Source organism: Apis cerana, linkage group LG16, assembly GCF_029169275.1.
Source record: "Apis cerana isolate GH-2021 linkage group LG16, AcerK_1.0, whole genome shotgun sequence".
Classification (NCBI taxonomy): Eukaryota; Metazoa; Arthropoda; class Insecta; order Hymenoptera; family Apidae; genus Apis; species Apis cerana.
The window spans coordinates 3,382,509-3,398,195 of NC_083867.1; the positions used below are offsets into that span (position 1 = coordinate 3,382,509).

Genomic DNA, 15,687 nt, shown 5'->3' on the forward strand with positions numbered 1-15,687 from the left:
TATATATATATATATATATAATAATAATAATAATAGTTAAATTATTAGATAAAAGAAATATAGATATCAAGTTTCTGTTAAATCTTTTTTCTTTTTTTTATTGCAATTCATCTTTGCGAATTTTTAAATATAACTAGATAAAATGTAAAGAATTTATGCCATCTTGCGGCCACATAAAAAAATGTTTCTCTGCAACTTAACGTTCATCGATTTATGGATTGGAATTTTAACTATAGTCGATATTTCAAATTTTTGTTCCAACATTGAAATTAACTTAATAAATCAATTTTATCGAATTTATAGGATATTTATTTTTAATTAAAAATATAGGAACAATTTTTATTTCTTGTCAAAAAGAATAACGATAGAAAAAACAAAAACAAAATAACATAAACCAATAGCTAAAGAGATAGAAACGAAAAGAACATTAGGGGTCGAGGGAAAAGGGCAACAGATGTCCTTCCGTATGACGCATGAGTCGTTTGGCCCTTGGCGAGATAGTACTGTTTGCGTCTCTTTGGCTTGTGGAAGTATTGTACGTCACAGAAGCAAAGTTAACCCTAGAAGAAACATTTATTGAAAGCCGGTTAGTATTTTTCATTTTAATAAAATAAATGACATTTTTATAATTTAATACGAAATGATATTACGAAATTTATTTACTAAGATTTTTTTTTTACTTAAATTCCACATAAATGTGTTATTGAACAAATATAATTTAATTATCACTAATGAATTCGAATATGACTGAATCTAAATTGTTTAATATTTTATTAGAAGAATTTTATAATAATATTCTAATAATATAATTGTAATTTATAGAAATATTTAATGCATGAAAAAAAATAATAATCCTGCTATATAATATTCAAGGTTTCCGAGACTAGTAATTTTATAATATATTCAAGAAAATGTAAACAATTTAATTGATTTACACTAAAATAAGGAAAAAAAAAATGTGTGAAATAATAAAAGACCAACGCAGAACGTTTCGCGATCAAGATCCTCCACGAATATGCGATAAAAGTAATGACAATTTGAAAAACGAACTTGAATTTTGTGAAACGATTTCTAATTCGCCAACGATCCTTCAACGAGTATCCAGTTTTGAAAAGTGCTTCAGTGAATCTGAATATCACGAGAAAGATCAGCAGAATCGGAAGAAAGAGAAAGCAAATCTAATCACACAGGAAAGTACTTCATCTGATTCTATTCAAGATTCGAATAGCTGTTTCAAGATACCTAAGACGAGTGAACAACCGGATTTTTCAAATGAGACAAACTCAGAGAATCTCATCAAGGAGCTCTCCGATAAAGTGCCTTCTCATCACGATAATGAGGTATGTTACACTTTTCTGAATTATTTTTTTCTGGAATTTTTGTATGTTAATTTAAGTTTCTATGTTTTCAATGTAATTTTATACATATGTTCAATATAATAAATATTATTATTTCTATTAAGAAATTGTTATTTATATAAAAAGTACATTTAGAAATAATGTACAATATATTAACAATCATACGATTTAAATAACTATACTTAAAATATATTAAATATTTTTGAAATATGTTATATTTTGTAATACTATTATCGTTTTAATATTAAATCGTAATTACATACAATATCGATAATAAAAATTAGAAACACATTACTCGATTAAACATTGATTTTATATATTATAACTGATTTATAATATAGATATTAATTGAAAATCACACATAGTTTTTGCTCGAGCGAATAAATCCATCCTTTTGAATGTTTATGTACATGATTTATAGTATATATAATGGACAAATTCATTACAATAGATTCTATAATGCATGTGTTTGCAATGACTTGCAAATAAACTGCAAGTTAATAATTATAAATTATATAATTATAAGATAATTAAGCGAATCATATGAGACAAAATATACATACGTGACCATAAATTTAACACATTGTTTGTTTATGATTTACGTAATACTTTATTTTATTTACTTTTAATTTTTATGATTTAAATTATTTTATATTTCAGTTTAAAATTTGAATTTTAATTTAATTATTTGTCATAATAAAATGTTAACCATTATGCTAATTCTAAAATAGAATTTCATCTTAAACATACACAAGCTTGATGGAAAGTATTTGAAATTAATCGCGAAATTTCTCATAATGACGAATGTATATCATTAATCAAAAAAAGAGAGTTATTTTACATTTGATCATAAGTACATAATTCTGCGACAATTTATTATCATATGGTTTTTCGAATGATCATTAAACGTGTCTCTGAAAATGTGAATCGTCCTAAGATGAAAACGTTTCAGGAAAAATTAAATCGTACGCTCGTTTGCACTTCTATATGCTCGGTCATTTATCGACTAGAAAATCAAGAATGAAAAACATCCTTCTATCTAAATTTTCATTGATGATAATGCGTTTTCTAAAATTAAAAAACGCAGTGAGCAATTTTCGTAAGAAATTTCTCGAAGAATTGTATTTATCGAGAAATCTAGTGCAATCATGCGATCGCAGGGCCCTAAGATGAATTAGGTTCGGACCTGGAAGATGCGGGCCCGAAGTCCGTTGCAGGTTCTTTTCCATCGAATGCCTTTCTTTGTGCGGAATTCAATTTAAGTTCTATTCACACAGAATTCGACTGTGCTATTTTTCGTACTAGCGTTTTTACATAATTTTATCTTTCCAACTTTTTTTGCAATAAACGTTTCATTCATTTATCATAGAATTTTTATTTCATTTCGAATTAATCATTTTTCAAAAAATTTGATTTAACGAGTCATTTGATATTCAAGGGGAGTAGTTGGTAAAAGCGAGGCTATGACTAACTCGTGTAATGCTAGTATGACGGAAGTAGAAGAAGAAAATTAGTTCCAAATATACTTGCAACACTTGAATGCTAGGGAGCATTGACCGGCTAAAATATTGATGAAAAATCTGCTATTTCGAGGCTACATAATTTTAAGGATTCAAGAACAGAGTCATAAATAATAAATTCATAAATATTTAATCGATATTTCTTGTAATTTATACTGATTATGGAATAAAATCAAATAATGTTCGTTGATAAAGTCAATTAAAATTTGATCGATACTTACTTTCAGAAAATAATATATCGATATACTTATTGTGAAAAATAATTAAAATCTTAAACCTTCAATTTTTTTCACAATCACCTCGAACAAGCTACAGAAAATTGTTAAGAATGAGAAGCGTATTCGCGTATTCGTGTTCACATGAGCATAATGAAAGATGATCATAAGATTTGAAGATTGAAACAACTAGAGATTAGTGTTGGTTGAAAAAGCGCGAGTTTGGTGTGAAAGCAGCTTATTAAGGTCGGGTCTAGCGTGGTGTTGCAGTGCAGCTTGCCTGGCAGCTTCAGTTCGATGTTTACGCTCGTGCTTCGAACATTTTTCTTCGGGGCTGTGCGCGATTCGCGGCGTGATTCCATTCCAATATTTTGTCTTTCTTTCGTGGATAAGATTTTCCGTATCCGATTGTGCCAACGTGATCCTCTGGCTTTACAGTGAGTGATTTAATACATATTTCCTTCGTTATCTTATATTACGTTATTGGATTCTTGCAATACAAATTTAGAATGTTATTAGATGAATTTTTGCATAGTTAGCATAAACAGTTTCTTCCTTCAAAATATGCGTTTTATGTAATATTTTCTTGAGAGGTAATATCGCTTAGTTTATTTTCGTATCCTTTGTCGAAACGTTAAATGCTTTCACATGTATCGTATTTACTATCCTTAGACTAGTTTTCGGAAATAAATTTCTATTGGATAATGGAAAATATGGATTATGCCGAATTTATTATAATAGAATATATTTTAATTTAAAAAATTAATCATCATTTATAATTCTAACGTTTTATAACTATATATATTATAAAAATCTTGTTGTAAAAAATAAATTGATTTATTTTTATTTTGGTTTTTTAAATAGTTATTTGCAAGAAAATTGGACATAGAAAGAAATAAATGATAGTCATAAAAAGTCTTAAGCACTGCAAATGAGTTTTATTATATATATATACTACTTTATTTCTTGTTTAACCCTCAAATGGTTGACTGATTACTAACAACATAAAGTGGTTGGTTGTGAGTCATTTATGACTTGTTATTTTACATAAAGAAATAGTTTTTCTCTTAAAATCGTATATTGTTATATCATTAACTATTGTTAATTATTGTTAATTAATATGTTAAAATAAAAACGAAAAAAGAAAATACATTTTTAAAAATTGATAAATTAATAATTAAAAATTTTAATAATTAATTATTTTTTAATGATTTAGAATCCGTCGCTCGAAGATCAGATTCCTATATATTTTGTTTGTTCTTAATTTTTCCTTAATTTAATTTCCTTCAAAACATATTTTATAAATAAATTTTTCATTAGGTTTGTCAAAAAAACATTAATAATTATAATAGAATCAGGATGATTGATACAATAATAATAATCGCACAGATGATATTTAATAAAATCTTTTATCAAAAGCGCAATCAAAGCGGAAAAAGACAAGTTAAAAAGAATTTTTGACAAATATTGAAGAAATAATTGTTACATATATTAATTGTTACATACATTTACATACACGTATTAGATATTTCTATGTTCTTAGTCGATCCTTATTTATGAGGAAATGATTAATCGTTAAATTTTTCTTATTTCATGTAATTCGCGTGGCGCAAATGGAGATATCTACATACAACGAAGAATATACACTTCCAATTCGATCGAATTACGTCAGTGACACGTGCTTACTTAACCTAACGAGGAATATCGTTCGTATTGACGAACTTCGAATAGATAACGATTCCATTCAAAGTTTAAAAAGTTTATTGATTTTGAAATAATATTTGAATATAAAATGTCAATATTTGGAAGAATTTGTGTGTAAACAAAAAAATATTTTAAACTTAATGTAGACATCATAGATAGAAGCGCATAGAAGCGACCACCATATTTAATCTAACTGCGATAACATATATTGCAACTTACAAAAATATTTGAATACATAAAAAATATATATGAATATATTCATATACTTTTTAATATATTGAACATATTCTATATGTTATACAATATTTTTTAAAGTACCATTTTAAATAAATATAATTATCAAGATTAATTAATAAATATTAATTTATTAATATGCATAAAAAATAAAAAGCCTACTAAATGTTAAACTTATTAATATGATAATAATTGTATTTTTTTAACTATATTGGAATGTATAACCATGATAAATATTTTATAATTGTTTATTTTCGGATCAGTTAAATATGATATTAAAAACATTTTAAAAAGTTTTTATAAAAGTGTTCAAATACTTATGTGAGTCATTATATATAATTCATGCATCGTATAATAAATACAATTTTATTTTGAACTATAATATAGATTAAATTAACTTAAAGTTCATAATAAGAATTCAATCATAGATTGAATTTATAATATTTACATTGAAAATCCTTTGATTAATATATGCTTTTATCTATTTCAACATGATTAAAATGAAATTTATCTACGATATGAAATAATGGCGAGATATATTATTTATATCCATCGCTGCTAGATTTTTTTTTAGTTTAGATTTCGCTTGTAACGTATTCGAAGCTTTCGTGCCATATCCATCACGCTGTGCCACTTGTTACTGATCGTGAAAATGAAACGAACGGAATTCTCAATTATTTCATAATGAAAATCCTGCCACGTAGATGAAAATTGCGAAAGTCGACAAGAATTCGACACGAAGTGGTTGAACTTTGCAATTGCGCACCACTGTTCCACGTTCAATTTCTGGTGAATGAACTTTCTCCCTTGTCACGTATCTGCATCTTTTCTTCTCCTTGTATTTTAATTAAGCCCCATCAAATGTCGGCATTCACCACGAATATTCACATTTTCACTTTCGCAATTTATCGCGATTTCGACAAGTTAAAAATATATAAGTTTACGATATCGAGGTATTCATCGTGGAATGATTATATTATTATCGTTTCAAGTGATGTTGATGAATAATTAGTAAAAAGTTATTTATCAACAGAAACATAAATTCATGTATCCACGATCTATTTTTATTTGTTCTATAATCGAAAGTGGATCAATCAATTCAAGAAAATTTTTTTTTACCAATTCAACGTAGAAGTACATTCCCATCCATAAATATGTGGATACTTATTTAATTGTAATTATTATCTAGAGAAAAATTATGAAATTATTAATTAATTCCACTAAATCTTATTTTGCCCTAATGCAATTTAATTTACTACTTACTTTTGTTAATCTTAATATTCTATATTTATATATTTTTCCATATATTGTCCACGCTTCTAAAACTTTTGTTATTCATAAATTTTTTCCTTATTTCAGATGTTATTTTCGGATTTGTCTATCCAAGGAATCCCATATTGCAGGATTATAGAACTTAAAATGTAAATACTTTCAATTATTTATAAAGTTTAAACAATTAAATTATTAAACAATTATAATATATAATACATATTATATATTATGATAGAAATACATATTTATAATAAAATTTGAACATCATAATAATTGTATATCAATCGTCCATTAAAAATGGCGTGTATCCAAACTTGTGAAGGAGAGTGTACATGAGTGCTTCGGTAGCAGACGCATATTGGGATCGCATCGCATCTATTAACGAGAGAGGCAGGTGTTCTACTGTTCTGGGAATTATCTGGCGTTATCGCATGTTTAGTTCGCTTATTTTTTTTTTAGCAAGAATGAGAAAAATTAAATCCGAGAGAAATGAAAAAAATTCCAACGTTCACTGTAAATGCAAAGAATCAAGTAAAGCATTTTCAAGAAATGGATAATTGTGTCTAATTATCGAAACAAAATATATCTAATATTATCGAGGCACTGTGTACTGGTATACTGGTGAAACGTGCGATCGAACAAAAATATTAAAAATTATATATATATTTAATAATATGAGAACATTAAAACTAGGGTGGTGCAATGAACGAGATAAATACCCGGTAGAGTCTGAAAGCGCAAGACTACCAGTTTTGCAGCATTAATTAACCGAAGAACTGGTTATGCGTTCAAGACTAGATTCCGTTGGCGAGGTTATCGCAAAGTACCTAGACTGTCGAGTTGATATTAGTGATACAAAGCGATCGAAAACAACTAGTTATTTTCAGTCATTTTATTCTCTTTTTCCTTAAACTTTCCTTAAATGTTTTTATTTCTTGAATTGATGTATACTTATTTGCCACAATGTTTGAAAAATTTCATAGAAAATTTTAGCAATATAATATATGCTTATATATAATCCTTTATATATTTTTTTTAAACATTATAATAAACTAGAATTGATCATAAAAATTATAAAAATAAAGAATCAAATGATTGTGATAAATCTGAAAGTAGATACAGGATTTATAAAATATTAACTCTATTTGTTATATTAATTTAGAAAAATGTTTAAATAGTTAAATTATGTAATATGCATATATTGAATATATATTTAATATATAATTAGAATATATTAAATATCGTAATATGTGTATATTTTCAGTTTCTAAATTTGTTCCAATATTTTTATATCAATTGCATATTTATAGTAATGATACTTTAAAAAGTTTTGTACAGTACATATGTTGTCTTTATAAATCTTTTTTATTAATATAAATATTAAATATTTTCTTCAATTACTTAGCACAATTGAAATATGACAGTTTGAAGTAATTGCCTGGTTCTCATATTTATCCAGGAAAAGGAAATTTATCTGGCGTTGGATGCAGCGAAAGTCGCTCGAGAAAAAAGCTCGTTAAATTATAGTTTTTATAGAACAGATAAAAATCGATAATCGCGTTCTGGGTATACTTTATAGGCTCGCGCAAGCTATAATTTCCCGCGATAGGCAACTGGCGTTTGCAATAAGATATAAAGTAAGAATATTCGCTGGTTTCCTCTGTTTCCACCTCGTAGGAAGCAATTATTGTCAAATTAATCTTGGCAATGGACTCGTCGGCGTGGCGCACATTCGAGCTGAGAGCATAAGTGCACTCGCCATTGTCTCGTCGACCAACTTATTCTGAACTTCTTACGACTTTACAATTGAGGTGTTATAAATAGTAAAGAATGAGAAATTCTCAAGAAAACTTGAAATATATAGTTGAAACAATAGAGAAATGAAATATTTCTATGAATTAATGTAATATATAATATAACATGTAAATTATAAACAAATAGTATTTAGTATTTACAATTAGATTCGATGGGAATAAAATATTTATTTTTAATTATAACGCAATGAGGATTGAAAATGATTAAGTTTTATTTTTTATTTCTTATTCGTTGGACATTGAAAATAGATTAAATTTTTCATACGTTATGAGGAAAAAGTACGGAAATATAAATTTATAAAAATTTTAATTAAAATAAAAATTATTATATAAATAATTAAAATTATATTTTTATAAAAAATTATTAATGATGATTGAGAGAAACTTGAGAGAAGACAAAAAAAATTAACAAAAGACAAAGAGATGTGGAAACTTCATTGGTAGGAATTTATGATGCATTGTTCGATATATTATCATCGTGGATTTAAGAATAATTCCCTTTCAGATACGAAATATGTAAAAATTATATACATAATATGCATAGAATAAACAATACATAAATATGTATTGTGCAAAACATATATAATAATGTACAATAATGTACAAAATAAAAAATATAATTTTAATTTCCACTATTATAATTTTATCAAAAAAATCCACAATCTATAATAATCACTTAATATTAATAGAATATTAACATCGATCAAATATTATTATTAGCTATGGATGGCATTTCTATCGCGAGAGAAAAGAAAACTTTATGCAAATTCGGGAGAAGATTGAGAACCAGTGACTCAATGTTTAAAATGTTTCGTGTGAGTTAAGAATCTGTCATTGCATATCACGTAGCATAACGAAAGTTTTATGTAACAAATATAATATATAACGTTTCGATTCATAGAGCTTTCGAAATTGTAATATTATCTTATATATCCTAGGAATATATTTTACGCTTCGTAATTTTATAAGCATATCGTATAAAATATTTTTCACAAGCGGAAGAACGGAAATTTGTTATCTCTAAATTTATTTCAGTAGTAACATTAATTATTATTTTTAATATATTATACATTAATTGCAAATATTTGCATTAAATATTGCATTAATTTTTCTCATATGAAATATTTGTATATATTTATATCAATGACAGATTATTTATTAAATAATTCTAAAAACTAATTTTAAAATAATGTATGTAATTCGAAAATATCTTAAAATGGCTTCTATCAAATGACTTTTATATTGTACATAATTTACGTCAAAAGCAAACATCAAAATCATAGTTACAATCGAAAAGAAAAACGACTGTTTATCTATCGTAAATTATACGATAGTCAAGGTTTTATAAAACATATGGTATCATGCTACGTAATCGGAAAGTAAACTAATATTATGAAATCCAATAATCTTTTAATTTGTATAACAATTCTATTGCATAATAATATCGAATAAATAACGATTCCTTTTTCCGATTCAGCATTACAAGTTCAAAAAAAAGTTCAATTGGAAAAATCAAACAAGAACATTTTTTTTTTTAAATTCTAAATTTAAATTAGAGATTAAAGTAAACAAATTCCATTACAAAGTACATTATTAATTAATTTGCAATCATTAATATATTTCACAAAATTTTAAATGTAAAAAAAAGTTAGGTTAAGATTTCATTATTTCAGAAAATTCTAAATAAAAAATCTGTCATATCAATAAATAAAATTACTATTTATATATAATAATAAAATTAATTAAAAACAAAATAGAAATAATTTAAAAATTTAGAAAATAACATTTATCAAAATTAATTAAATTTTTAGTATTCACAATGTTCTCGTTTAAAGATCATGAAGTTTTATCAATAGAAAATACATTGTCATCAAGAGAATAATAACAAGAGAATTTATTTTCATATTATCGTAATTCTTTCATTGTAATCGTAAATCTTTTCCATAATTCAAACTTCCAATACACGATTTTTAATTAATTTTAAATCCAAAATATTTTATATAATATTAAAATCCGCTTAATCCACTTAATGAATAATAAATGCACAGTAATTTAAATGTATTCGTTTTTCATTATGAAAAATGTGTATATAAGCACATATATTGATTGATCTAATTTCAATGAGAATATTCGAATATCTTTTATCAGAACTGAAATTGGCCGAGTATCGAGGAAGAACAATAATACCTCTGATCGAGTTATCGACTATTTGCCTTCCTCTTCGATGTCGATAAACAGAAAAGCTAATGGACAGTCGTACAAAATGAACGCATGCGTTGTTCTACTATATTTCATCACATACAATTCATCTATGAAATTTTAAGATTAATTAAAAATTATAAACTTTTTTTAAAAATTTTTATTTTTATATTTTATGATAATCCATAAATAAAAAAATATAAAGATTTTAAATTTAAGAAAACATTAATTCTAAATTTAACCTTATCTAATTTAATCAGCATATTTTATCTTTATTTATCAAATATTTATCAAACTATAAAAACAATAAAACTTAAAAAAAAAATACACTAAAGCAAAATTGAATCAATTAAATTCTTAAAAAAATAATATTCTTTAATTTTTAATATAGTTTTCTAAATTTATATATTTAATAAGTTTAAAAAAAATATTCATCTATAAAAAAAATAATAATTAAGCTATTTCTCATATTTTATGTAACTCGTATAAAATATTATTTATACCAAATAATTTAATAATTATTTAAAGTAGTTATTTTGTGTGTTTCAACTTATATATGAAAGTACCTAGTGTATGCAAATAGAAACGGTATCGTTCAACGTGGCCATCAGGAAACGTAATTCGATCATTTCTCGCAATTGTATACGTACGCTATTCTATAGGAAGTAATTCTAATAAAATGAATCCGCATAACGAGCTACCGTGCTCGTCGTGCAAAGTGAGAGCCGCTATTGTTCGGGTTGGTATTCGTGGTTTAAGAAAGAGAGGTTATGGTCCTAGACTTGGTGTGTAACGACGTTTTACTTTCTACGAAAATAAAACACATAATAATTTTAGTCGGTGAGAGAAGAGAATCTTTACGGTGCATTTAAGATGCAAAAAGCATTCAATACGTAAATAATAACTCGTATAAAAATCAAGTATTATAAAGTGTTACCTTACTGTGAAATGAATTTGAAATCTGTCTCAAACTTTAACTTGTTAAAATGTGTGTAATTGAAATAATTTAATCTAATCGTTTATAATTTCCTTAATAAAAAAAGTATTATAAAGAAGAACAAAAATTAAATACATGAAAAAAATGATTATAGATTAAAAATTTTACTTTTACAAAATATTTTACAAAACAAATATAGAAAAACAATTTCATCAAACACTGTGTATATAGTTTTTTCAAAAAAATATTTTTATTTTATTATCATTTCAAAATATTCTAAAATATTTTAAATTTATGAATAATTGTTAGTTTCTATTAAAATTTTAATCCAAATAACAAAAGATAATCTTTTCTCTTACATGACATGCTTTTCGTAATAAAATTTTTTCAAATCAAATACAATTAACAAGTTAATCAGTTCTGTTTACAATATCAACGAATTCGTCGCAATCTATTCTCGTGAGAAAGATATATAATTGTAAAGAACATTGATAGAGTCAGAATGTGAATAGAACGATGCCTATTGTGAGTGACGAGGTCTACACAACCATTCTTTATTGAGCGTCTGCACCCTCGGCTACTCGTGGGAAGTAATTATTGGCAGATTAATTCCGACAACGAGCTACCACGGCGACGAATTGGCCCTCGCATTAAAGGAACGCTTCATTCGATCATTGTTTTCGTCGCGGTACCACGAGACTAGCTCCAGAGACTGCGCCCACGTCTATCATTCGATGCGTTGAAATGTAATCTCTCGATGCTTTCGAAACTAGATGGCATTGTCCGCTAGTTTTATATCTCTTTCTCTTTTTATCTTGTATAAAATTCTTTGCCGGAAGAAAGTTACACTCGACATGTGGACACTCGACATGCGTCTTTTCGTTCTTTATGCAGTATCATTATGGACATTTAGTTGAAGTTATCAATTAGAAAAGAGAGGTCTAAAGGATATAAATAGAATGATAGAAAAGTGAAAATATTTGTTCTTAGATATTGTGAGTTCGCACAATAATGACTGATACTGTCAATATTTCAATTTTTATTGTTAAATAGTACAGGAATAATTTAACGCTATATGGTTTGTTTGAATATTAATTTTTGTTTCTTGACGAAAACCAAATATGTTTCAGATAGATTATAAAAGTTTTAATACTTTATTATAATTTATTTTTATATTTAAGAAAAAATTACAACAATTAAAATAGTTTTATAAATACTATTATATATAAATATTAAAATTTTAATATATATTGAAATATTTTTTTATTTCATAAAATCATAAAATATAATAAAATATTGGAAAAATTTTATTATTTCTGTTTATCAAATTAATTTTTTTTTTATTCCTAAAATCAAATATTTCTTGAGATATCATGTTATTTATCTTTTAAATCACTTCTTTTATTTTTTTAACATTGAAGATATAATTTCAGTTGAATTAGCTTCTATTAAAAAGGAGTGTAATCTATGTTAAATAAACCAAAAGAAATTTCCTATCTCTGTATGCTGAATTGAAAATAATATTCCGATAAAGAAATATTACATTATTAGATTATTTATGTAAAAATTAAATTATAAAAAACTTGTATTTCTAATTATTATGATGAAATTTGATAAATTTACTTCGAAAAATAACAATTTTTAAAAATGTACGTAATAAAGAAAACATTTGAGAAAATAAAAGAAAATAAACAGTTTAAAATAAATAACAATGTACCTTATTGACAACATTTCTGAAATACCGAAAATCTCTCTTGGTGGTGACATCTCTCTCATAATTATCCTAAACATAAGAGTATATACAAGTCAAGTTGCATAAAGAGGGTTAGTTACGACTATTACTGCAAAGAGAAAAGAAATACCAATGTAGTAATAAAAAGTCGTTGAATAGTAGTAAAGTACGATATAGAATTGTTTCTATGGTTGAACGAACAGTTAAAAGGCTGAGTGAGCGCGAAAAGAAAAGAAGAGAAAATCACGATGAAAAAGGGATTAGAAATTTCCAAATCGAGATCGATAGAGGTTAGTATTAGTGTGGCGCTTATGTCGTATTCTTATTTTCTGTTGGATCGTGAAAATTAGCTTAGCTAAGTTATTAACCGTTGACATAGTTATTCAAGCAAGATCGCGATCTTCATATTTTATGCTATTCATGAATTCCATTATCCTGATGTAGTTTCATGCTATATCGATATTTTACGGAAGTTGTGTTCGAAACGTGCAACGTCTCATGTAGTCACGTCGATCGATCTCGATGATCCGGAAATTACAGCTAATTGAAAAGTTGCAAGCCACGCACAACATGGTTTACAAGATTGCATTTTTTCATGGATTCATTTTTTTTTGAATAGCAATAAACAATAAAAATAATTATACAATTTTAATTTTTTTCATTTCATTCTATTAAAGATACTTGGATAAATGGTTTTTTGGTCTTGATATTTGGATCATGTAATTTTAAAGAAGATCTTGAATGAATCGATTCGATCTAGATTCGTATCGATATATATTGACTAGGCGGAAATAGAAGCTTGTCGAGAAGGCAAGTGCGGACAAGAAAGGAGTAGTAATCAGTGGACTTCCTGTATCCAAAGTCTTGACTTCGTCGTCTCGTCAGCATTTCTCCAAAGCAGTTCCGGCCGATTGAACAGCCGCTCAAATATTCTCAAGATGAATGTGTGGTTCGTTCAATCGTTTAGAAAGCGAGCGTATCGATATAGTAATTTTGTTCTTTCGTTTGCCTGAGAATTGGAAAAAGCAAAATCGGATATGCTCTCACTTAAACAATATATTAGAGATTTAACGTGTGCCATCTCATAATCCAATTTTATTTTTTATTATACCGATGGATGATATAATATGATGAATGAAAAATTCAAAATTTGCCGAGATATTTTATACTCACATTTTTCTTTAACTCAAATAATAATTTACGACAATAAATAATAAAATAAAAAATTTTACAAATCATTATGTTATGCTATATATATATATATATATATAATGATATAGAAAATAGAAAGTAAATATTTTTGTATTTCATCGTATAATTAATGATTTTGCATAGAAAATTATATAGTTTTGACTCGATATGGACAATTATCGATAGAATTTTTATCTTCATCGTTTCAAAATTTTAATGCGGATAAATTCGAGGTCAAAATCGATCTGATAGAACAGATAAAAAAGAATAGTATATATAAATTATAATTATAAATTTATTTTTTTTAATTTCTTTAATTGTTCAAGAATGCCTTTTCTCCCGTTGGGCTTTCAATATCCTCAATTGTAAATCCAGAAGTGAAAAAGAATAAGTATAAAATTGCGCCGACAGATTAACGAGATCGATGAAAAAAGAAAACGCAGACGAACGCGAGCGTGGATGGATCATAATTTCACGGTGATGAACTCAAACCGGCAATAACTCAGACGGCACGAGCAACAAACGATTCGCGTGCCCGTATTCGCGGTAATGGGGCATGCCCCGTTACAAAATCACCTTTGCCAGAGAATGTTCGAATGCTTTCGTGGCATCGACCATGTCGACTCCGGTGAAATTTCAACGCGGCTAATTAGAATTGAGATGTATATTATGGACCGACCGGTCGCGACAATGCCTCGTGGAAACGATAATGACCGCAATTAGGCCTGATCTGGCCACTGCTCCTTAGGTATTTCTATACCTCTAAATATTTCTATACTTCTGGATAAAGACTCACAAACCAGAAATCGAACCGTTTTAATTCTCGTATTCTTATCTTAAGAAATCTATTTCTACCGTTATTTACTCGTTTTTATACCTATTACGTAGAAAAAGTTTAATGAACTCGTTAATTAAACAAACTCGGGACTTATAGAAAGATAAGAGGACAAGACATGGTATATGACCATGGTTTTGAATGATAAGATTTGAATGATGGATGACACGTGTAGAGTACGTGTAGAGAGTGTGTGTATATGGATTTTCAAGAGGGGAAAAGGATAAATCTACTTTTGTTTTTCAATTATATATAATGTAACTTAAAAAATATTCACGAACCAAAGTTTAAATTAATAGTATTAATAGTAAACATTATTAGAAATATTTGCTTCCATTAAATCTTTAAAATTGAACAAATCGATTCAGAATTCAAAAATTTGCATATCCAATTAATTTTTTCAATTTCATCTTAATTTCAACGAATAATCATTTTTTAATAAAGGGATGACATTCTTTTATTTTCATTTCGAAAAATAGAATCTTTGATAATTAATCATTTATTGAATGAAGAAACTTTTGCTTTTTAGTATTATCTTAAATTTAACAAGTATATCTTATTAATCTAATTCTCATTTTCGTTACTATTTTTTTTAATTAAAGTTTTAATGCACAAGTTTTGTTATAAAAATAAATTTTAATACATTGTTAACGTACTTTTTTGATTTAAGTTGATA

General features: G+C 26.3%; 1 protein-coding gene and 1 long non-coding RNA gene across 2 annotated transcripts in view; both read left to right on the forward strand.

The window, feature by feature from the left end:
- Positions 1–433: 433 nt before the first annotated feature.
- Positions 434–15,687, forward strand: part of LOC108000378 (uncharacterized) — a 31,847-nt gene continuing 16,593 nt past the window's right edge. The window contains exons 1-2 of the mRNA XM_017060677.3: positions 434–586; positions 874–1,340. Coding sequence (XP_016916166.2) covers positions 957–1,340 — 384 coding nt within the window. The 5' untranslated portion in view covers positions 434–586; positions 874–956. The remainder of the gene's footprint in view (positions 587–873; positions 1,341–15,687) is intronic.
- Positions 1,450–8,743, forward strand: LOC108000379 (uncharacterized). The gene is made up of 3 exons (XR_001766522.3): positions 1,450–3,530; positions 6,391–6,452; positions 6,626–8,743. It is a non-coding gene; the product is annotated as an uncharacterized LOC108000379 (long non-coding RNA).